The sequence below is a fragment of the Sorghum bicolor genome, chromosome 8 (genome assembly GCF_000003195.3).
Source record: "Sorghum bicolor cultivar BTx623 chromosome 8, Sorghum_bicolor_NCBIv3, whole genome shotgun sequence".
Classification (NCBI taxonomy): domain Eukaryota; kingdom Viridiplantae; phylum Streptophyta; class Magnoliopsida; order Poales; family Poaceae; genus Sorghum; species Sorghum bicolor.
In genome coordinates, this window is record NC_012877.2 from 60,670,046 (window position 1) to 60,694,001 (window position 23,956).

The following is a 23,956-nucleotide window of genomic DNA, read 5'->3' on the forward strand; positions in this document are numbered from 1 at the left end:
ATGCATGCTTTGTACGTGGCGTTGAATGCAGCAGAGACCAAAACCTGTTTGATCTGAAGAATATATCTGGTATCAGAGTATAATATGAAAGGACTCGGCGGCTATTATGCCATCACGTTCGGTATCGAACTGTCACAAACCGATTGGAAGAGGCCTAAATAAATTATTATTCTTATCTTTATATTTTTCTCACGGAAATGTCAAATGGCAATAAAGGCTGTCTCCAACAGCCCAAACCTAAAATGGTTCTCCAACACAATACCTATAGCTTCCAACAGAATAACCATACAGAAGACACATTTTGGGTATTAGGAGAGGCATAACTCAAATTTGGTATCTTCTCTCCTCGAGACAGAGAGTGTTGTCCTTTAGGTCTTGTTGTTGGAGAAGACTAAAAATAGATTTGAAACCTTTTACCTGTAGCGCTACCAAAGAACAAATAAATCTTATATTTTAGGTCACTATTGTTGAAGATAGTCTAAAGAAGGTATTGTCGTGCATTGTGAGTATCTGTATTATACTGTGTAATTTTTTTAAAAAAAATTAAAAATAAATTAAAAAAGAAATACAAAATGAATAAAGCACCACTGGGCGGGCCCAGCGGGTAGTCCGGTAGGCCCAGAACCACCCTACAATCTAGCCCAAAAGTTTTTTACTACTCTGCAGCCCAAGACAAATTTGGCCCATGAGTTTTTTTTTCATCTCGCCCAACGCCCAGGCAGAGTCAGGACATCGACCGCGACCCCCGACCCCGCCGGCCGCCCGCCGCCGGGATCCTCCGCGCCGGCTGCCCCCCCACCACCGCTGCCACCGCTGGCCAGAGGCCGCTGCAAGTCCACCCCACCCCTGCGTGGACGTGCGCTCCGCGGCTCCGCCGGCAGGTCCGCCCGGCGTCCGGCTCCGGGCGCGCCGAAGCCGCGAAGCCGCTTGCCGGGCCAGCCGGAGGCCGTCCAAGCGCCCAGTCCCTGTGCGCCGCCTGGTACCTGCCCCCTGGTGGTCTGTTGACTTGACTAGTGAGTGCTTCTGACTTCTCAGCTTATGGTTTGGAGATTGGAGATTGTACTGTAAATCGGGCTTAGGGATTGTAGATTTGTGAGCCTAGAATTGAATGAAACTAGTTGAACTCCCCGCGTGTTGCCACGGGAATTAGTAGTGATTTCTCAGCTGAATAATGGCCGGCGAAGCTGAATATCAATGATGTAGCTTGTTGGAGAGCATGCTTAACAAGTTAACATGTTGGAGTAGACCATTGAAAACACTCTAGTCAATTGGTATTGTTGTGACATAACTGTATTTTTATACCATTGAATTTAGATATAGATGTAGATAGGGTAAGAAAATGGTTAATTTATGCTATAAGTGACTATTTGTGTAAGTTTCAGACCTATTTATGTAAGTTTTGAACCTTTTAAATGTTTTATCGCAATTCGGTTAATTTATAGTCATGTATACTGAACTTTTTTTTGGGTTTATTGTATTGCATATGAATTATATTTTTACTAGGACTACCCTTGTTTTAAATCCTGGGTCCGATAGTATTACAACATGTCGATATTGTAATCAGTAATGCATATAGTAAAGATATGGTTATACAACACCATATATTGGAATGATAAGCCACTTCCTCAAACATATACTTTACTTTTTTCTTTGAACTAATAAACATACTTTACTACCTATACAAGCTCACACGTATATAGTATATTTAAAACCGCTATTTTCCAATTGCACAAGACATATGCTGGGTGGGGTGGCCGCTCCTGGCCCGTGCTGAGGCTGACTGCTGTGAGCCTGTGACTGGGAGGCCGGTAGCCGGGTGCCATCTGCTGTCTGCCGATTCGAGTAGAGGACTAACTGGCAACCATTAATTCAAATTGTAAGTTAATTTGGTCAACTGGCTTACCATTTCAGTGCATTATTGATTGCAGTTTACCAATATTTATTAGAAATTGGAACTGAGACAGTGGCTAAGGTAGTGCAATTTGCTTAGAGTACTTTGCGGTATTATTATACAACTACTACTATGTGGTATTATAACACGCTGATAATGTGTTATATCCTTGTACAACTACTACTATGCGGTATTATAACATGCCAAATAGGGCTTTCAGGTACAAAAAGTTTTGAATACCCAACCTCAGAATCCTGGGCCTGCCACTGTATATGTTCTCCTATTGTTGTCACATGTTTCACTTGTTATTATAGCTGTCTAATCTAGCTTCTAGATCCAATGTTTCATGTGCTACATTACTTTTCAATCTAATTCAGACCAACTATCACCCTAGCTGTATTTGTGTCTTTAGTATGTTTTTTGCTAAGTTGTGTATTGCAGACTTTCTGCGATTTTGTGCAACCTGCTATTTCCATCGTGTTTATTTGCATCTTTTTCATGTGTGTATAGGTCTCTCTTAAATTTCAGTGTCACTTAGGGACTCCTTTCCCTGAGAAGAGGCGGAGGCTGGGATATACAATGACTGTTGGATCACGTGTGGTGGTGATAGACAATGGGGGTGGTCTTCTCAAGGCTGGATTTGGTGGAGACAATGATCCAATTGCTGTTGTCCCCAACTGTATGGCCAAACCCCCTGGTGGCAATGCCAATTCCAAAAAATGGCTGGTTGCTGATCAGCTGCAGGCAGAAGATGTCGACGTGACTGGCATGACACTGAAGCGTCCTATTGATCGTGGCTATCTCATCAATACCGAGGTGCAGAAGGAGGTGTGGGAACGGGTTTTACGCAATCTTCTCCAGGTTGATCCTACCAACTCATCCCTATTACTGGTGGAGCCATTGTTTAACCCTCCAGCGCTACAACATGCAACTGATGAGCTGGTGTTCGAGGAGTTTGGCTTCAACTCTCTTTGTGTTGCAGATAGTCCTTCCCTTGTCCACCTTTATGAGGCTAGCCGTCAACCAATGCTCTTCCGTGCTCAGTGCAGCCTTGTTGTTGACTGTGGCTTCTCTTTCACTCATGCATCCCCTGTGCTTCAGAACTTTACTCTGAATTATGGCGTTCGACGTATGGACCTTGGTGGCAAGGCCCTTACAAATTATCTCAAGGAGCTTGTCTCATATCGTTCCCTTAATGTCATGGATGAAACTCTCCTCATTGATGATGCAAAGGAAAAGCTATGCTTTGTGTCGCTTGATGTCCCTGGTGATCTTCACCTTGCCAGGTCTGCTGCCTTCATAATCTGTCACCCTATACATCATAGTTTCAATTCTTCTTTCCGTTTGTTTAAGAATAATGTATAATGGTATTTTCAATTAAATTGGGTCAAACAGCAACCTTAATTTTGAAATGTCATTTTGTAGCATTTGACCTTTGAATGACTTGCCTGTGTAACCAATTGACTGCATCTATTGATAGCCTGTTATTTTTCAAACTTGATTTTATAACTTCCTGAACAGAGTGCATGTGTATATGTGTGTATAGAAGGTAGTGGGCAAGGTTTTGTAAGTGAAACTTCACTAGGCATTGCAGGGCATGAAAGATCTTAGCATTTGAATTTCAAGAATGCAAAACTTATCTCCGGCAAACAAACAAACAAACAAACAAATGAACCAAGCATAATGGATCATGTTTCTGGAATCATCCTATACTTGGGTTATGTTTTCTCCATGTTATTTAAAATGTCTTCTTCAAACACACTGGATTTACAGTGCCAAGAGACGATTTTCTCTCTGGATGCTATGGAATGCCCACCCATGATAGGTGAATGTTACTAGGGACAAATTTTCTTTCCTTAAAAGGTTGTTTAGAAGTATCATCCTAAAGCATATTGTGCTGCATTAGATCAAAAAACATGTTAAATGATGTAAAATCACATTCCTTCAAAGTTGGAATGCTACTAATTAGTTGAGTGTTCTTCTTAATGAAATGACATGCAGCTCTCTTGCCTTGTTCGAGAAAAACTAATTAGTTGAATAAACCAAGGGATTTTATGCTACTCAAATCACTTAGCAGTTTGCTGTGCAATTGCTTGGCAGGTTATCATTTAAGGACAACCCTTTTAGGTGTTCTTACATTCTCCCCGATGGTATAACATACAAGAAAGGGTTTGTCAAGGACATGAATGAAGCACATAGATATCGCTCTCTGCCTCTTGATGAAGAAGCAAAGAGAAAAGAACATAGCATGGATATAAATAAGTCCGAGGACCGGAAAAAGCCAGAATTAAGTCAAAATGTAAGATCGTTGCCTCTTTGCTCAGTTGCCTTTTGTTCTTGTGGTATTATTAATGAAGTTATAACTCTGTAGGAATTTGTATTGACAAATGAAAGGTTCCTTGTCCCAGAGATGCTTTTTCATCCAATCGATCTTGGTCAGTGTCAATGTGAAATGTCATGTATACTTTTGCTCATAAGATTTTAAATATATTCTCTCATTTATGATCTCAATTCTCAAATTGTTTTGGGAAGCATACCAGTCTCATGTTTCTTTTTTTTTTCTTTTTTTGTAAAAACATTGCAAAACACAATAATGATTTGTTCCATTTGCAATGAATTCAGATCAACCATTAGGTCTTTTTTTCTGATGGGGAGGATTTGCACGGTAAACATTGAGATGCAAAACTAGTAACATATAATTCTTGCCATGAGACTCAGGAGTTGCTATTCACTTGACCTGCTGCTTCTCATGCTCATTAGTCTGGATCTACTTACTGCATTTCACATCTATCATTCTTCTTTTCCTTAAACTTTAGCTAACAATAGAACACAAGACATTGACGTTTTGTTCATTTTTCTTCTGCATTGGAGTATTGTTAGGGCTGGCACATTGTTTTAGCTGCTCATTTTTGCCATACTAATCTCCACTGTGCATATTTATAGGCATAAATCAAGCTGGACTTGCTGAGTGTATAGTTCGTGCTGTACAAGCTTGCCATCCATATCTTCAACCTGTGCTTTTCGAGAGGTATCGTTTACATCTGCACCAGTCTTGATCTTTGAATATGCTATGCATGTGAGTTTACATTGTTGTGCTGTTTCCAGCATCATCTTGACAGGTGGAAGCACACTGTTCCCCAGATTCGCTGATAGACTGTAAGTTGTTTCGTTAACATTATTATTATACAGTATATGCTGTCCTGTTCGTTGCAAAGGGGCCATCAGATACACTAGTTATTTGGTGTATTTCGAGGTGGTCACTGAGATTGCACAAACTGTATTGACAGGGAGAGGGAACTTCGGCCTCTTGTCCCTGACAACTACAAGGTTAAAATAACTCATCAAGAAGAGTATGTCTATCTCTCCCTCTCACTATACATATCACACTGTATCTGTCTCATACATACATGCCCAAATTTATCAGAGGCAAATACTGAAAATTGAAACATCCCATGTAATTGAATGATATTAATTAACACTCGGCTACTTCTTGTAGCCCAATTCTTGGTGTCTGGAGAGGCGGATCTATTCTGGCATCAACTCCTGATTTCGAATCAATGTGCACTACAAAGTCTGAGTACGAGGAGATGGGATCAGCAAGGTGCCGACGAAGGTTTTTCCACTGAAGAGTAGAGCTTGACAATTTAGTTGCATGTGAAATTAGAAGTTCGGTTTACAGTAGTAACTCCTCTGCGCCTGGGATTTCTTTTCTTTTTAGTAAAAAATGCTTTCTTGTAGTTCACTTTTTCAGTAGATAGCTCATGTACCCGCTGATCTGATCTGACAACTGTAGCAAGTCATGAGATTGAAATGGCAAACTGCCAAGCTGGTTCATCCTTGCTATGATCCTTACGGCCTTAGCGCATAAGTTTTTTTCCCCCATTTCTATTGGAAAGATGCAATGTAACGTACACTGTCGTGAATCGCTTCAAGTTTTTTTTTTTGGCAACAACCAAGCAAGACTGAAGATGGGCTTTAGTGTTCAAAGTTAAGAACTTTGCTGGCAATATGGCTTTTCCATCGTACATGAGATTTGAAGGCGATTAAGGTTGTAAGAATTGAATTTGTAAGGAAGATGGAGAAGAGATTTGCGTTTATCCTGATGGTTTGGCTTAAGAAACTCAAAAGCAGATGATTAGAAAATGCAGCCGCCGGCTTCCATTTCTTGCCTGATGAATCATTTCAGCGAGATCAGGCAGTGACATGCATGCCATGGTGGGGATAGCGCAGACATGCATGGGCATGCATGCACGAGAGGAGGCGGCACTGTCCGGCTGTCCCTGTCCCTGCCCCTCGATCGCCCATTTATGGGAATGGCCTTTGTTGCCATAAGTGTGCATAGTCCAATGATGAGGCGCTGCTTGTCAGTGCTCAGTGCTGCTAGCTGCTTGTCAGTAGTACTATATATATATATATATGGTGAGTTTTTTTTACACGTACGTGTATCTACTCGTACCTCCTTACGGGTCCGTCAAAAATCCACTAGGGAAGACACGGTGCATGCATGGCGCATTTGATATTGAGAATGCCAACCAGAAAAGTAGCGGGTACGTTAGAAATCCAATAGGGAAGAGACGGGTGCATGCATTGCGCATTTGAATTTTGAATGCCAACGAGAAAAATGGTACAACAGATTGGAGTACGTGTACATACTTTAAAGTATAGTATTTATGCATATTATTTTTGAAATGGAGTATATGCACATAATTTTTATATATAATAGAGTATTTATATATATTTTTTGGAATGGAGTATCTGTAAGTATATACATTTTTTTGGAATGGAGTATCTATACCTATATACTTTTTTGGAATAGAGTTTCTGTATTTACTTTTTGAAATGAAGTATTTATACATATTTTTCAGAATAGAGTATGCATGCATACATATGTCAGGTTTTACATAGTATATATAAGTGTATACTAAACCACGTACGGAGATATACAAAACAACAGAGCATGGCATGTCGTACATATATATAGTTTAGTGGAACAAATAAAAATAATATATGCACTGCATAGCCATTGTATACACTTTTTGGATGGGAGTATATATATACTTTTTGGATGGAAGTATATGCAGATACTTTTTTGAATGGGAGTGTATATACACATACTTTTTTGACAAGAATATATACATACATACTTTTTAGATGGGAGTATATATACATACTTTTTAGAAGTAAGTATATATGTATAAAAGCAGATATACAACATGTCTGTTACATAATGTGAGACCTTATAAAGAGTATATTGGTACATATATTATTCTACACATTAGTATGAGTACATACACGTTTATGCGTAAAGCGTATGTATATTTTCAAATTCTATGGACAATATGATAACATACACATGTATAACGGGAAGTATGACGATCTGGAACTGGAACAGATGGCCGAGGGCCATGGGCAGGCCACATGGATTTGAGGTCGTCGATGACGCTAGCACGGAGGGGGAAGACGAACCCGGCGGCCGGCTGCTGGAAAACAGAACCTGCGGCACGCATGGACGGAGGCAGGTAGCGTCGTCCCACAGATCGGGGGGGTCGGAGTCTAAGGCATGCGTCGGAGAGGGAGTGGTCGCAGCCCAGAGTCAGTGTGCAGGGATGGGGAGCCGGATGCGGAGATGCTCCGCTGCAACTTGAGCTCGTCGCCTTCGTCGTGGTCGGTGGGCAGCGGCAGCGGCAGCGGCAGCTCTACAAACCAGGCGGCATGGTGCAGGGCTGGAGGCTCGAGAACTGGACGAGTACGTCGGCAACGCACCGGACCGCTCGGAAGTAGGTGACGAGCATGGCTGCGAGGTGCACGGACGCGCAGCAGATCCCGGCGCTACCAGCACAGCATGGCCACCGGCGACAGCAGAGGACAACGGCAGGGATGGCGGCGGCGCACGGGAAACCTGAGAGGCTAAGCCTCCGCTACTTTTGAACTAGAAAATTTCGGATCACTTTCGATGGACGAGCAAAATATAAGCGGTGGAAGCCGCTAATTTCGGATCTACTAATGGCCTGATGAGGGGGCGGCGGGGTGGATCCGTGGATGATGACCATATCTAAAATAAATAAATTAATAATTAATTACATACTCCTAACGGGTAGCGATCTGTACATTGTGATCCGATAAGATTACACCTCTCTTCGTGACTCGATCGGTGGGAGTAACTACACGTACGTGTAGAAAGGAGTTTCCATATATATATATATATATATATATATATATATATATATATATATATATATATATATATATATATATATATATATAACAGCTGGCGGCACGGCTGGCCACAAGTGCTGCTGAGCCACAGTGGTGGTCCTGACCTGGACCCCCATCGTCGCAGCAGAGTGGTCTTCATTGTTGCACATAGCAGGCACAGGCACAGCCAGAAACAGGAAAACCTGTTTCTAAAAAAAAAAGAAGAAGAAAAAAAAGAAACAGGAAAACCTGCCGCGTGCCCGGCAACGGCATGCTGTGCCGCAGCCCGGTTTTTCCACAATCCCTTGGCGTGTGCCTTCCTTATCGTGCGGCTCCCCAGCTGCTCCAAGATTCACGTGGGTCAACAAGCGCCTTCATCCATCAGGATTCCTACTGCTACATTCCGATTCCTTTTCGTTTCATTGCTTTTAGATCTGATGATGACTCTCTTCAGCATTAGCATTGCATCTTTTCCTGTCCAAACACTCTCTTCACCGCCTCTCGCCATGACTGAATATTGTTTACTGATTTATTTGTGAGAGAGAAACACTGCTGAATGACTGGTAAATTTGACAAGCGAACAAGCTCTCTCTGCCACCGCCGCAGTCTGGTCTCTCTCTCTCTCTCTGCCACCGTAGCCATTGCTAGATCTACGCCCTTCTCTCTTTCTCTCTCTCTCCACCTCTAACCCTCTCTCACTCTGACTCTTCTCTAAGAGTAAAGGTCATTTTTATCTCTTCTCTCTCAAGCAAGTTCCCTCAGATCTAGTCTCCATGGTGTCAGAAAGAAAATCCTTTGTTAGATGATATTGTATGTTATTTTAATTTAACTTTAAGTCTTAGGTCTCTGGTTTATTTTATTTTTTATACAACTATGATTTTTTAGTTTACCTTTTTTTGGTTTGTGGATAACATTAGCTTAGCCTTTTTTTTTAGTTTAGCCGGTGCTATCCTACGGGACTTACATCCTCTGCTGGGAGCTCTGACAGACCACGTTGGGCAGGTTGTTCGAGGCTAGGGGCTAATGCTTGCACGACGATGTCTACAGGCACCGCTTCTTCCTTGGAGTTGTCCTCTTCGTGTCTCTTCTCCTGCCTTGCTGGTGTTTGCGAGTGAAAACCTTCTCATATTGGGCAAGCATCGTCGGCACCTTTGGTGTCGTCTCCTTCCTGAAGTCTTCACTAGTCTTCTCCAGCTCCGTTGTCTCACTCTTGCTCGACCATGGTGACATGTGTGTGCCACAATCCACTCTTTTAGTGGTGCTCGACAACTTACCGAGTGCTGCCCTTGAAGTTTTAGTCGTTAGCCAGATGTTGGTGTAGTTGGGTTGCTAGTTGAGTTATTTTGATTATGTCGAGGTGCTATTTTGATCTTTTCAACCAAGTTGAGGTGTTAGTTGGGTTGTTTGACTAAGTTGGCTCAACTTAGTTTATGAAACCATGCAGTACGTGGTGTGCCAAGTTGTTATTGTTTTAATCGGTATGCCAAGAAAAGAAAATCAAATTGTCAGTCCACTGACACTATTCCATGGTGCAGTGGCTGTTGAATGGTGAACACTGGCACTGACAGTAGCTGCCATGGTCCCTAGCTTAGCTTGCCCGTTATGGGAACAGCCTCTGTATCCATATGTGGGCATAGTCGTAGGAGAGGAGGACACGTTGATGTGCGATAAAAGCGTCACACAGGGGCTGGTACGGACCGCAGGCAGGCAGGACCCAGAAAAAAGTTAGCTGTGCGCTGCGGTGGGCCGGGCCTGGTGCAGCACCCACATGAGCGGTGGGCCTTTAATGTTTTGTTTTCCTTTGTTTTACTCTCTTGATTTGAATACAGGTACGGTCTATGTTTGCTCTGAGCTTAAATTTTTATAGCTTGACTATTATTAGCATTTTTCCTATATTAAAAATACCTGGTTTACCTAGATTAAAACTATTAGTACGTGTTTTTAGCTATTGTTGCCGGCCTATATAAATACAATTTTAGATATATATTGGTGTGATCTCAAATCTAGAAACATAATTAAGTTTGATATCATAGGACATATATATACTTGGATGGAGTACTTATATCTATAACCTAAGAAAGTAGATGGAAAACAATTGTTTCGTCAGACCAAAGGTGCCGCAGATTCAATTCACTGGCTAATACCCATCCCATGACAAAATAGTGAAAAACAAACAAACAAACAACAGGAAACATGAATAAATTAGCTGTACTTTTTTCTGTCAGTCAACAATATTTTTCTGTCATAATAAATCAGTGAATAGTATTTTTAGCCATGATTTTTAAACCAGCGAACACACACTTAAAGGATAGAGACCAGCAATGTGAGTGTCAAGTACGGCTCACGGTGGCCTGTGCCTACTCACGCTTGTCCCGAGCTGAGCTGGTGTGTGTGTGTGAGTGAGTGAGTGTGTGCGCCTCGTTCGTATGCAGTGTGCTTTGATCCTCTCTTCTCTTTGCCCCGGCCCGTAGAAACTGGCCAAGGAATTTGTCTATAGTTGTAGGGCTAGTCAACAGTGCGTGCTAGATTTATATCGTCACCGTCTGTTTTCTACACTAGGGAGCTTTTTGGCACATAGACAGATTCCTTTCATAACGTGTCAACAGGGAGCTTTGACACGCCTTTCATAACGTGTCCGAAGAAATCTGCGAAACACGGACCAAGCCTCCAAGACGATTGATCATATCGTCACCGTCTGCCCCTACACTAGGGAGCTTTGGCATCACATCCTACAAGCTCTTCATCTACAGTTACCTACCTCTACACTCACCTAGTGGCGGCGCATCCATGCATTGGCAAACGGACAGCAGCGCAAGGGGTGTTTTCGAGATGCCTCAGCCACCATCATCGATCTGCTGCAGCTCATCACGATGGAAGCTGACCGTTGGATCAACACGGGCGCCGCGGGGCTTGCAGCCTTAGCTAGGTGCTCCTTTTCTAAAAATCTTTGTGAATCTTAAAGCCAACACAGTTAATACGGTTAAGGGTAAATACCAGGTAAACTCGAGATTTTGCATGGCTGCATGCGTGGTGATAGAAAATATCTCCTAACTCGAGATTTTTTGCATCTGCTAATCTCGAGATTTTGCATCTCCTAATCGCACGGAATAGTATGGCGTGGGTAGTCCATGGCTTCAGCCTCTTCACGCAACAAATCTCATGTTTTGATATAGAACTAGAAAAGCAAACAAGAAACAGATTTAGGTGAAACAAAAAACACACGAGGAAGATTAATTGATAGACATGCCAGGGATTTCAATTTCGTTTTTTGATTTTTTGTCACCCTCAAAATCACTAAAATTCGTAAATTTTCACATTTTAGGGACCCAAGAAAGGAATTTGTTTTTTATGTAGATCTAAACAAAACAAATTTTTAGAAGAATATGTAACATAAACAATAAAAATGAGTAAGAATTATATATACACAATAAACCACATGAGTAATGTGAAATTTTCATGATTTTTTTTGGTCACCTCCGGAATCCCTAAAACTTCGGCAAAATTTTGAACCTAGGACATGCTAGCCTTTTTCTAATGAAACATTTTACTCTACTTGTTGGTATGTTGTACCAGCTTATTGTTTATACTAGTATATTGCCCGTGCTAACGCTACGGTTATATCTAGAAAAAATAAATCATAAAAGCAAGTCAGTTTATGCAGCTCCATGTTGCTTCTGAATATTGGTATAAAAGTAATATAATAATGGTACTGATACTTCCAAAAGAAAACTATTGCCTAGAGCAGTATTGCATAGAGTAAGAATCTGTAAAGACTTGAAAGCAACCAACATTTGCTAACTCCTTCAGATTCGAACCATGTACATGAATGAGCCCCTTCACAAACTTATCACACACACATTGTATTACAAACATTGACAAAATCTCTAGATAATTATTCTTCTATAGAGCAGGAAGAATCGACATAGCGTCCACATTTGTGCAGTCACAAATTCTCTAAGAACTAAATGTCAATTTCAGATGAAGTAAGAAGAGAACATCGGCACAGATTTAGGGAACAACCATATAGCTCTACACTTGCAAATTTAGGGGCCAGCCAGTTAGCTCTCTTTTGCTTTTTATGTGTAATGTGATTCCATACAAGCAGAAACTGTTTCTGAGTTGTGCTGAATCTCTATGGAATCCACAGGATCGAAATCTGGCTTGTCCTCACTTGAGCTCAGCAATGATAAACTATCTTCCTTGTGTGTGCCCGTGCTAACGCTACGATTTCATTTTAAGGATGCACGTGAAAACAACCTAACTGACAATGGTATTTTTTCCATATCAACTTTCACACAATTGTATATGACCATGTATATATAGTATATCGCCCGTGCTAATGCTAGGCCACATTTCGTATATACACCATATTTTTTTTGTAAATCTTTACACTATGATTGTTAAGCTCAGACATTAAACTATACTATAAATTCAAGGGCTAAAATGCTCATGCTACCTTAAAGTAAAATGATAGTCCAATCAGAAAGCAACTTGTTCTAGATGTAAAGACATGAAAAACAAAAAAATGTCATATACTGATTTTTCCTTTCTCTATATACATCAACTTAAATTTAGACAGCTCATACCAAAAGAAGGCTCTTCTTCCACTCGATCCTATCCTGAACCTGAATAATGCCCATACCGGTGGTTCTTCAAAAATGTCTGAATTTCCCTCCCTAAATTCTTTTATTGAAGCATGATTTTTTTCTCCAAGCCCATATTGATTCTTACAATTCACTAAATAAATGTAAATATTGATATTATATGATATATTTATAGTTAAATTTAAAAAATATTGACTCTTTTAGAAATAAGACATTTATGGACGGGATGAGTAATTAATTCAGATCTGAAGCCATGCATCAGTGCAGTGCATGTCCTCACGTACAACGTACTCCCTCCGTCTCAAAAAGAGTGTCGTTTTAGGTTTTCGTGCCACAAGTTTGACTCGATTTGTAGAAAATACGTACAATATTTATATCTCTAAATAAATTTATTAAAAAACTAGACTTAAAGAGCTTCTTAATGATATTAATTATGTATTATAAATATTAATATTTTTTACTATATATTTAGTTAAAGTTATTTCTCGGGAAGCGAAAACGACACTTATTTTGGGACGGAGGGAGTAGGTCAGCAGTCAGCAGCGCCGGCGACGCGTAGACCAAGTCCATCATCACGTCGCGCGTGGCCGGACCTGTCGGTGACTGCTGCTCCGCTGCACCCGTTCCATCCACGCAAACGGGGGCACCTCAGCGCGTCCGCTACCAACCAACCAACCACCTCGCCGGCCACGCGACGCGACGCGAGCAAGGCAAAGCACGCCAAAGAAGCGGCCGCAACTCCAACAGCCCGCGGTTCTCACTTCTCACTCCACACCTCCACCCACCCAGCCTCTCACGAGCGCGCGCGCGTGTTCGCCATGGCGTCGTCCAAGCCTTCCTTATTGCTCCCCTTCCCCATCCCGGCCCCCAACCCGTCCGACGAGGTCGTGCGCGAGTTCGGCCCGCTGCTCCGGATCTACAAGAGCGGCCGCATCGAGCGGCCCCTGGTGGCCCCGCCCGTGGATCCTGGCCACGACGCTGCCACGGGGGTCCAGTCCAAGGACGTCCACCTCGGCTCCTACTCCGCCCGCCTCTACCTGCCCCCCGTGGCCGCCGACGGCGCCAGCGCCAGCGCCAAGCTGCCCGTCGTCGTGTACGTCCACGGCGGCGGCTTCGTGGCCGCGTCGCCCGGCTACCACCTCTTCCTCAACAGGCTGGCCGCCGCGTGCCCGGCGCTCGTCGTGTTCGTCGACTACCGCCTGGCGCCCGAGCACCCGCTCCCGGCCAGGTACGACGACTGCCTCGCCGCGCTCAAGTGGGTGCTCTCCGCCGCTGACCCCTGGGTCGCCGCGGCCGCCCTCCACGAGGCGGCGCACCACCTCGTCCACCGCCGCGCCTTCCATCGGCCCCATCGGGGCCCGCGTCATCATCATCTTCCCACACCCTCCTTCCTGCCCGGAGACGGCGGCGGCGCGTGGCGCCCTCCGCCCCGCGCGCGCCGAACCCCGCGGCCGGGATCCGCAGCCGCCACCGAGTCCCTGCTGCCCCCTGCGCCGTGCACTGCCGACGCCGCCGCTGGCGGATGCGCCCCGACGCCCAGCACCTGGAGGACCTGCCGCCGCGTATCGCCGCGCGCACCGGCGACAGTCAGGGCGAGCGAGGCGTGGACTGCAACGGGGGCCACGGCCGCGTTCCCGGTCGCCGAGGCAGCGAAGACGCGCAGCGCATCCCTCCACTACGCGGTCGCGCTGCCCTGCCCTTGCGCCATGAGTGGCCGCTGCCAAGGGGCCGCCCTCTAGCCATGGGGCCGGCCATGGCGGAGGTCTGGCCAGCAAGAGAGGAAGAGGAGGAGCGACAAAGGGAGGGAGGTATGAAGGGAGAAAGCGGAGTTTTTCCCAGAGAAATTCAATTGGAGTAGGAATCGAACCTGGGTGGTGCGGGGAGGAGCGACTCGTTACGTAGAGAAGAGGATCCAGGAGAGTTGGAGGCGGCTTCTAACATCTTAATCTCAGACGTTGGATTCCTAGTTGGTGTGTTCTGGGTCGTTGATCTTGAAGGAGGGAGGTGACTTGAAGAAGATTTCAATTATAGTAGAGAATAATTAGCGTTGAATTATGTTTACAGAAGTAGGAGTACAACAATATATAACATGTAGCATTTAACAAATGCTCAGAATTAGATCCTGACGAAAATAGTGAGAGGCTGATTTGTATGCAAGCATGCATGCAGAACGGCCTAGAGTTGGATAAGAATGAAATCAATTGTTTACTTTATGGATCCACCCCTAACCACATTAACTACTTTTGCTTTGAGATTCACAAAATTTTTTTGTTAGGGAGTACCGGAGCAGAACTCGTTAAACTTTCCCTTGGGTCCGTGTCACAGTCGTTTTTTTTTTCAATCATATCGTTCTTTCTTAATGGAAAAATATGTGCGGACCTCCTGCATATTCGAGAGAAAGGCCGGCCGTCCCTGCAGTGTTATCATCCAATCACCTAAACTCTCTGATTGGATCGGCATCAGGCTTAATTGTGGACACGACGAGATCGATCCAACGGCTGATATGTATTCCGTACACGTCGTCGGATTCCACATGCCATATCTGGACGTCGTCGCAGGAGCAGGAAGGACAGACGACAGTCGACAGGTCATCACTGGTACGTACTGGATAGCGACACATCGTCATTCAAGCCTGAAGCACAGTCACCGCTAACAAAATGGCCGCCGGGGGTCAGGGGGAGAAACAGTGCGGACGAAAACGACGGCCAACGGAATCAAAATTCATTCAGATATACCACCTCTATAAATCGACAATATTAATTAAAAACAGGTAAATGCAACCACCGCATCAAGAAATCAATCAATCAAGAGAGAGACAATCGATAACATGCATGGTCCACCATTAAAAATTATTTCTCGATCAGAAATTAAAAACAGACTACAAAGATATTAACATTTTAATCCCATGAGAAAGCCCACTAGTGATCCTGAAAATCCATATATCATGAAAGTAGGAAAAAAACATTTTTCACATGAAATACTTACGCACGGTTCCTAAGATTGGAATCCGATGGAGAGCTTAATTGTATGATGCTATTTTTATATTAGACGATTTGAAATGAAGTTGGAATAGTGCCGCCTATGTATTTTTTTTTTTGCTTAACTTACTCCTCTCGTTGCAAATGTTTTTTCAACTCGATCTATATATATCTAACTGTTTTTAAAATATATATACTACGAAAAATCTAATCTAATTTCCATGTTCTTAAGTGTAGACAATTATTTGCTAGTTTGTTAAGCTGGAACACCCAAAGTCCCAAACACACTTCAGCATGTTTGTTGCTTTGCTGCTGCTGGCAATTATATGGAAATACTGGATACGCGCGCTAGCTAGTAGTGTACAATCTTTTCACACGGGCATTGTAATCCTCAAATACTCTCTCGATCCATGCAAAACTTTGCTAATCCTGCAATCCTGGGGAAAAAAAATTCGGTGAGAAACTATCCCCTACCAGAACGTCGTGCGGATGGTGCAGCTAGTACGTGAACCGTGCTAAACTGTACCACACGTCAGCTAGCTATACATTCGCACCAAAATTTTTTTCCCAATCCCGGGGGCCGGGGCAGCAAGCACGCATATTTTTACATAATTAGTTAACGTACCCAGCTGAACCCAGCTAGCGCTGAGCATGACAGTAGCAATAATCTATAGCAGCTTCAGAAACATTGAGACTACTACGTAGTACTCTAGTTCACAACTGATCACATATATGTGCACAAACGGTACAAATAAGAATGTATCACAGCAAGCTAAAAACACTAAACAAAATTAAGCAGCAGGAACAAAGAAACCGGACGGAGGAACAAACGATGATACCCTGGCCCTACGAACCCCATCAACCTACGTACGTAAAATTAATGCAAGCACACTGCATGGACGACACGCTCTTCTAGAGCTTCAAATCGAGATCAACAACCTGCGCTATTTGCTTCTCATCGCCATGGCTGTCTTTGTGGTCGTCATCGACGGCTGTGCAACGATGATGAGGCGCCGCTCCAAATGCTACTACTGCCAGGTCGTCGCCGTCGCCGTCCATGTGGTGGCCTCGACGAGGGTGTCCGCCGTGCGGTGGCGGCGTGCATGAGTGCGAGACCGGGGTGGCCACCCAGGCCGCCGGCGGCGGCAGCCGTAGCATGCCCGTGGTAATGGAGGTCGTCGCCGGCGTGGCCTCCTGGATGTCGTCGTAGTAGAGATGATGCCGCCGCTGGGCACCACCATCGTTCCGCCCCACGCTCCTCCTCTCCTTCCGATGCGCGTTCTGATGGCCCCTGAGCGCCTGCGACGTGACGAACTTCTTGCTGCAGAAGAGGCACGGGAAGAGCCTCGCGCCGGCGCCGCTGCCGCTGCCGGCATTACCAGCGGCGGCACCGTCTGAAACGACGACGGCAGGACGAGGAGAGGAGCGGCGTGGCGGCGAGCTGGGGCCTAGCTTCAGTGACAGGTGGACGACATAGTCGTCGTCGTCGTCGTCGACATTGGTGGCAGTGGCTGGAGGATGAGGACGACAAGGAGGAGGAGGAGGCTTCTCCATTATTACTAGAGAGCACCGCCGTGAGCTTTGAAATCTTGGTTTGCTTGCATGAGTGAGCTGATGAGCTGCGTTCTTTGCTGAGTTGGATGGTGATCAGTGGCTGAGCTGATGATGAGTGTCGTTATTTTTTTTTATTTTTTTTCGGAGGTATATAATGGAGGTTCCCGGAGAGGCCAGAAACCGCACAAAGGCCACATACTAAATCTGGAGTTGCATTATGCATGGTACTACATGGAGTACATCTATAAGTATAGGCCTTGTTTAGTTCCGAAAAGTGAAAAGTTTTCGGTACTGTAGCACTTTCGTTTGTTTGTGACAAATATTATCTAATTATGGACTAACTAGGATTAAAAGATTCGTCTTGTGATTTACAGCTAAACTGTATAATTAGTTTTTGTTTTCGTCTATATTTAATGTTTCATGCATGTGCCACAAGATTTGATGTGATGAGAAATCTTTAAAACTTTTTGGTTTTTAGGGTAAACTAAAGGCCATAGTCTAGCTGGCTGTGCCATCTGCCCATCTCTGCTAGCAAATCGTGTCATGTGTCATACTCCCTCCGTCCCTTTTTAATTTTCGTTTGCATTTCCCGAAAAACAACTGCCGATAGTTATATATTTAAAAGTATTAATATTTATAATACATAATTAGTATCATTAGAAAGATCTTTGAATATAGTTTTTTAACAAATTTATTTGGAGATACATATGTTGCACGTATTTTTCTATAAATCGAGTCAAACTTGTGGTACGTATACTAACGACGACAATTAAAAAGGAACAGAGGGAGTACGTCTGTTCGAGGGTTGGTCCAGGCACAACACTGCCTTGTTTTAGTTGGGTTGGGCCAGCCTACTTGCTGGAATGAATCTCTGTGCTTCTTAGCAAGAGGCCCACTACGGCATTACTGAACTTGCAACCCAACCACATCATCTTTCTGGGATCTCCGTCGTCCACACCAAAGTGGATGTCACGCACCGTGGGCTGTTTGGAATGGAGTCAACTCTATTCTAAACCAAGGATCTAGTACTTATTTAGATATTAGATATAATTACTTTTGAAATAGAGTTGTTATCAAATAATAAAAAATATTTTCAAAGCCTTATAACACCGTATATACTATGGTTTTACAAAATACTTCTGTTTTATAGCGTCATGAACTTTTTGGATAGAACAAACCTTATAATTTTGAAAATCGTACCGTTAGTAAAATATAATGATATGGTAGACGCCCAAACTCCTATGAACACAAACCTTATAATTTTGAAAATTGTATTGTTAGTAAAATATAATGGTATCACAGTATTGTCTCTAAACCATGGTACTGTACCATGTAGACACCCACACCCCTACGCTACCCTGACTTTGGATTATCAGGGAAAGCATAGTGTTGATAAATCCTGATACTTGAACCCGCTACCTTACCCCTAGAAACCAGAGAAAGCACAACACTGATAAATTCTAAAATAAATCTAGAAAAATATAAATACACATGTCAAGTCGAGAATTTAAATCTGAGTGGACATTTTCTACCATAAGAAACCAACCAACTGATCTATGATCAGGTCGCTGCGTGTCTCCTGCTTAAAAACTAGAGTTTCTTGAACCACAGCAAACAGGGTTTAAACTGGTTATTGCTAGTACTAATCACAAGTAACAATTCAGCATATATATATATAACACGCAATAACCATCGACATGCAGAATATACAGCAGTAGTAACCACGCCTCACAGTTATGCTTTGTTAATTTGGACATTTTTTTAAAAGAAAAAAAAAGCAAATTAAATGCTGGTTTAGCCCAATGCAAGAGATAACACAGGTGTGGATCTAAAAGACACCACGTACTTATGCTAACTCAATATATATAATAGACGCTACGTGTGTACTACCAACGCAAAGCCTGCGGTGTATGATCACGAATGATATATGATTCAATAAGCTAAGAGCAACATGCATGGCATGGAGATGGACCCCTGTTTCTGTTCTTACCATTTTGTGCTCTTGTTTGGGTTCCCAGTTATGTGCCGACAGAATGATGCACCTCGGATGCGTACGTCCCTGCTTGCATTGCATATTATTGCTGTAGTAGCTAGCTAGCTGCTCCGTCGTCCCTGACCAATCACAACTGCACAAGCTAGCTATTATTCTCGCTTTATAGATCGATAATGTGGACATGGACATGACCACATGAACAATTGGATCTACTTGTTGGGACGTGACAAGAAATTAGAGAGAGAAAGGACGAAAAGTTTGCAACAAGTTATAGTATAGTACTGTCGTCGTCCTAGTATCATGTTTGCATGAATGGTCTACCTAGGGTGCAGCATATGTTTTCTTCCCTCTTTTCCTCACTGACACATTCCAATTTTATAATCAGGGCAAAGTGCTCTATTTTCCGTACAAATCATGAGAGCATTCTTCTGTTGATAATTTTACTATGGAGGTTCACATGCACAAGTGTAAATATTCTTCACGGTGCTTAGTGAACGAAGGTGATGTGTCCGATCGCGACACAAGATCCCCGTTAACTCTGACGGCTGTTGCCCTCATGGACGAAGCCAGAAAAAAATTTAGGAGGGGCTGAACAAAAGTTCTACATCAACTTAGCTCTACTATTACCCGTCGTAAATATAGATTAATAATGAAATTCACAAAATATATCTAAAAAATAAAGTTCTCAGCCCACCCTACCTTATAAATTTATGTCTAAAATTAGAAGGAGAGCACTAGAAATTCCACTGGGCCAGCAGCGGTAGGGGGGGCTGGAGCCCCCCTAGCCCCACTGCTGGCTTCGTCGCTGGTTGCCCTTGCCCCTTCTACTGCCCTTGCGGCTGAGCCGTCTCAGCTGCTCTCATTGTTGATGCTGCGGTGGTGGATCGGAGTCGGTTGGTGCAAAGGAGATGGGACCAATGCAAGTCCTCATAAATCGGAGGCTCGGAGGTTTGCTTGAAGCAGACTGCACCTCCTATGAGCTCCACTGACAGGTCCTTCTTAGACTTTGGTATGGTCTACATCAATCACAAGACGTAGGGGGTGTTTGGTTTGCGTGGTAAAGTTTAACAGTACTGTAGCAGTTTGTCTTATTTGACAATTACTATCCAATCATGGACTAATTAGGCTTAAAAGATTCGTCTCTCAAATTACTCTCCAGCTGTGTTTTTAGTTTCGTAAATAGTCTATATTTAGTACTCCATGCATGTGTCCAAATATTTGATGTGACGCGGGGTAAAGTTTAACAGGGCAAACCAAACACCCCCTAAGTATCACTTTGGCTATGTTGCCACTACAAGAATCACTAACTTGATACAATGTATCAACATGATCGGTGACTCCTGAGGCGGGCTTTGGCGGCTACCGATGAGTTGGCTGAGGACAATATTGCCTATGAGATAGAGCCTCTCTACCTTAGTTGGTGGTGATCTCTCTCTCTCTCTCTCCACTCCCTCTCTGGATGAGGGGGACATCATCTTCTTCATCCTCCTCGTCCTTAGGAGCCCTTCCTCCCTCGGTGAAGGGGTTGCTCCATTTTCTTGGATGGTGATGGCGATAGTGGTGTTGTTGTAAACAAAGAGCACCCAACTCCAACTTATGACTTTCTAATAAGTAGGGGTCCAAGGACATCCACCCATACAAGATTCTCTAGGACACAGATGATAATAATCATCAGTATGGATACTCAATCGATCAACTAAAGAAAAGACCCAAGAAGACTTACTTTTGGCTTGGAGGTTTGGTAACTGAAAATGAAATTTGGTACCCATTCAAATCTATACCTATGGCCAAGAGCCTCATGAACCAGTTCTCCACCTTGTGTTTAGTCAGGATGGTATAGTCTCTCGAGTTGAGTCTTTATAAACCAAGAACTCGTACAGTAGGTAGGCTTGAAGCTTTGCCAAAATGAATTTGATGGCCAATGAAGGTTGAGTTTAGGCCAACTCTAGCCATACCCTTCTACACTAGATCTTTGATGTGTCTCATCAAAGTTGCCAGCTCATTAACCTCATGGTACACTAATACACCAGACTAGGAAAATTGGGCCTTAGACTGATGTCCAACATATTCATGTAGCATTTGTGATATTGCTAGCAATGTAAAACCAGTTACAATGCCATCCCTTGCCAAAATAAACCATCGACATCTTAAAATCTTTTTCCTCATGTTGGACCTTATTTGAATCATGATTCCTCCAATGATAGGAAGGTTTTTCTTGGTCGGTTAGATGGTACCCTAACTTGAATAGGCTATGTGGGTCTCAATCCCTATGAAACACACACACACAAGGTGATGAAATTAGCAATATGCACCATCCCATTTGGGTTGAGATGTTGCAGCTCTAGTTGATAATAATGAAGAAAGCAACAAATAAATAGGTTCACTTACACTCAAAAGCCCCAAACAAAGTACTAGATGAAGATGATGATCTCACCTATGTCAAAGATAGGAAGGATTCTCTAGTTGCATAGTGACATCCGACGATCTCTTTTGCCTACAACATTCCCGATTGGACCATAGTGAGAGCTTGGCCTCTAACTTCATAGACTTAACCCAAGAACCCATTGGATGAGTGAGTCATTCTTCGAGGATGTGACACCTCCTCTCCCAAAGAGTTCCCCCTCCTTCACCCTCCTCACTTGCATCAATGGCAGTGGTGGGTCAAGGTTAGGGTTTTGGTTCCTAATCAAGATATGTGCGGCGACAAAAGTAGTCTAGGTTCAAAGGTGTGTTAGAGTCAGTGTGTACCCCTCAACAATAGACTAATATTAAGAGTTGAGCATTCCTTGTTTTCTTAGTTATTACAAAACATTTGCTTGTCCAGCGAGAGTCCTCTGCAACAAAACCAAGAATTGATTCTCATGGTGTGTGCATAATGCATTATATGCTAAAGTAGACAATAGGAAAGTACCGAGTCCTAACTTTGCATCTACTCTGCATACTTTATTTTACAATAATGGACCAAATGGGGTAGGTTTATTTAACTTGTAATAGTTGTCCTCGCATATTTCAAGAATATAGTTAGTAGAGAGAGGACAAGTTGTAATTGAAATTGGTGATTGTTCCTCTCCTTAATAAAATATGTGGTCTCCTATAAATCTAATTAGCTTAGCAATAATCAGTTCCTCCAAGTGTCTAAATTAAGTCTTTTGTTAAGAGAAAGTGATTCTTGAGCACCATTGTAAATATTATGCCCATAATAGCAAATGACTTGAGATCTAAAAATGAAGTGATTTTAATTTATGTCATGTCAAATATTAGGTTGCTCAGATGACAAGGATGTGATCAATCTTAATAGATGAGTGCTCCAATAAAATTGGACCCACATATCAAGTTTAGATCTTTGTGATGGAAGTGGGAAATGTACCATATTCCATAATTGTCTAATCAAAGGTACTGGCCATCTGAAAAGGACTACTGCTAATGTTAAACTTGAAGCTTTTTTTTCTCAGGGCAATTAGTTCAAATAATCGAGAAACCACATAAAGGAAAAAAGCGCAAACTCCCAATTATTGGCATCCGTGGACTAAGCATCTTGGTTGCCAAAACAAGATGGTTAGACCAAGGGATGTTGGGATAACCACAGAAGACACTAACACTCAACAAGTTAGTGGTAGCAGAAGCAACTTCAAGGCAATATTAAATAAAGCCCCAAATCTGAACCTATTCTCAAAGAGAAACACATGCGTCCGACATACTCCCTCTGTCTCTTTTTAATTGTCGTTGTTGGTGTGCGTGCCACAAATTTGACTCGATTTGTAGAAAATATGTGCAATATATGTATCTCCAAATAAATTTATTAGAAAACTAGATTCAAAGATCTTTCTAATGATACTAATTATGTATTATAAATATTAATATTTTTTAATATATAATTATTGACAGTTATTTTTTAGAAAGCGCAAGCGACAATTAAAAAGGAACGAAAGGAGTATATATGGAGTTATAAAGGTAGCGATAGGACATCAGATCAACTAAAGACACCAAGATTTGACAACCCCCTCCCTACCCCCCACCCCCCCCCCCCACCCCCAAAAAAATCAATGTATAAATCATAGGAGACCAAGGTAGCCTTGTCTTCCGCTATTCGAATATTTACTTAATTATGGGATTACAACAAATTTATCTCATATCATCAGAAGCATCTATACATTAATAAGGTACACAAACCTTGAGGAACAATAATAAGGTTTTCGGCTACAGCCTTATGACATAGAAGAACATCATCAGATGATGATAGAACTCAAATTGGAGACATCGAAGATGTGGATCTACACCTTCACAACCTTATTATAATTTGTGGCATGCAAACATTCTTCAGTCCACAACAGTTGGTGGTTCTTGCAGCTCTTGATCAAAAAGATGCATAGCATATATATATATTGCGGGCACTAAAACTATACACAAGTGATGCAAAGTGTGCCACATTACTACAGTACTGGCTATCTTCTCTGGCCCAGCGTCACTACAGTCATTGGCGGACCCAAGGGGGGGGGCTGCAGCCACCAGCCCCCCTCTTAGACTCAAAAATCTTTTAACAAGTTTTCTTTTTTGCAAAAGATTCTATATATTTGGTATTTTTCTATGCTTATTCTACGAATCTTTACATTTGAACACTTTGAATCAATATTAAATTATCAATCTTAGCTATATTTATTAGTGTACTGCATTGAGCAACAAAAAAATTTTAGCCTATGTTATTTAGCCCCCCTCTTGGTCCGTTTCTGGGTCCGCCACTGAC

General features: G+C 42.8%; 2 protein-coding genes across 5 annotated transcripts; one reads left to right on the forward strand and one right to left on the reverse strand.

Moving 5' to 3' along the window:
- Positions 717 to 5,835, forward strand: LOC8071478 (actin-related protein 6). 4 transcript variants are annotated; one of them, XM_002442509.2, is made up of 9 exons: positions 717 to 1,013; positions 1,735 to 1,876; positions 2,402 to 3,177; positions 3,992 to 4,190; positions 4,263 to 4,326; positions 4,835 to 4,919; positions 4,997 to 5,047; positions 5,179 to 5,241; positions 5,388 to 5,835. In XM_002442509.2, exons 3-9 carry the CDS (start codon positions 2,471 to 2,473, stop codon positions 5,515 to 5,517), a joined length of 1,299 nt encoding a protein of 432 aa, XP_002442554.1. In that variant the 5' UTR covers positions 717 to 1,013; positions 1,735 to 1,876; positions 2,402 to 2,470; the 3' UTR covers positions 5,518 to 5,835. The 4 variants fall into 4 exon arrangements, with proteins under 4 accessions (XP_002442554.1, XP_021302343.1, XP_021302342.1 ...); XM_021446668.1 differs by having other exon boundaries at positions 2,420 to 3,177; positions 5,388 to 5,768; XM_021446667.1 differs by lacking the exon at positions 1,735 to 1,876 and having other exon boundaries at positions 5,388 to 5,768.
- Positions 16,581 to 17,222, reverse strand: LOC8071479 (zinc finger protein GIS3). Its single transcript, XM_002443527.2, has one exon. It carries the CDS (start codon positions 17,220 to 17,222, stop codon positions 16,581 to 16,583), a length of 642 nt encoding a protein of 213 aa, XP_002443572.1.

Coding starts and splice junctions, on each gene's coding strand:
- LOC8071479 (XM_002443527.2), bottom strand. CDS start 17,222: ATGGAGAAGCCTCCTCCTCCTCCTTGTCGTCCTCATCCTCCAGCCACT.
- LOC8071478 (XM_002442509.2), top strand. CDS start 2,471: ATGACTGTTGGATCACGTGTGGTGGTGATAGACAATGGGGGTGGTCTT. Junction 4,327..4,834: donor TTTTCATCCAATCGATCTTG/GTCAGTGTCAAT, acceptor GCATATTTATAG/GCATAAATCAAGCTGGACTT. Junction 5,242..5,387: donor AAAATAACTCATCAAGAAGA/GTATGTCTATCT, acceptor TACTTCTTGTAG/CCCAATTCTTGGTGTCTGGA.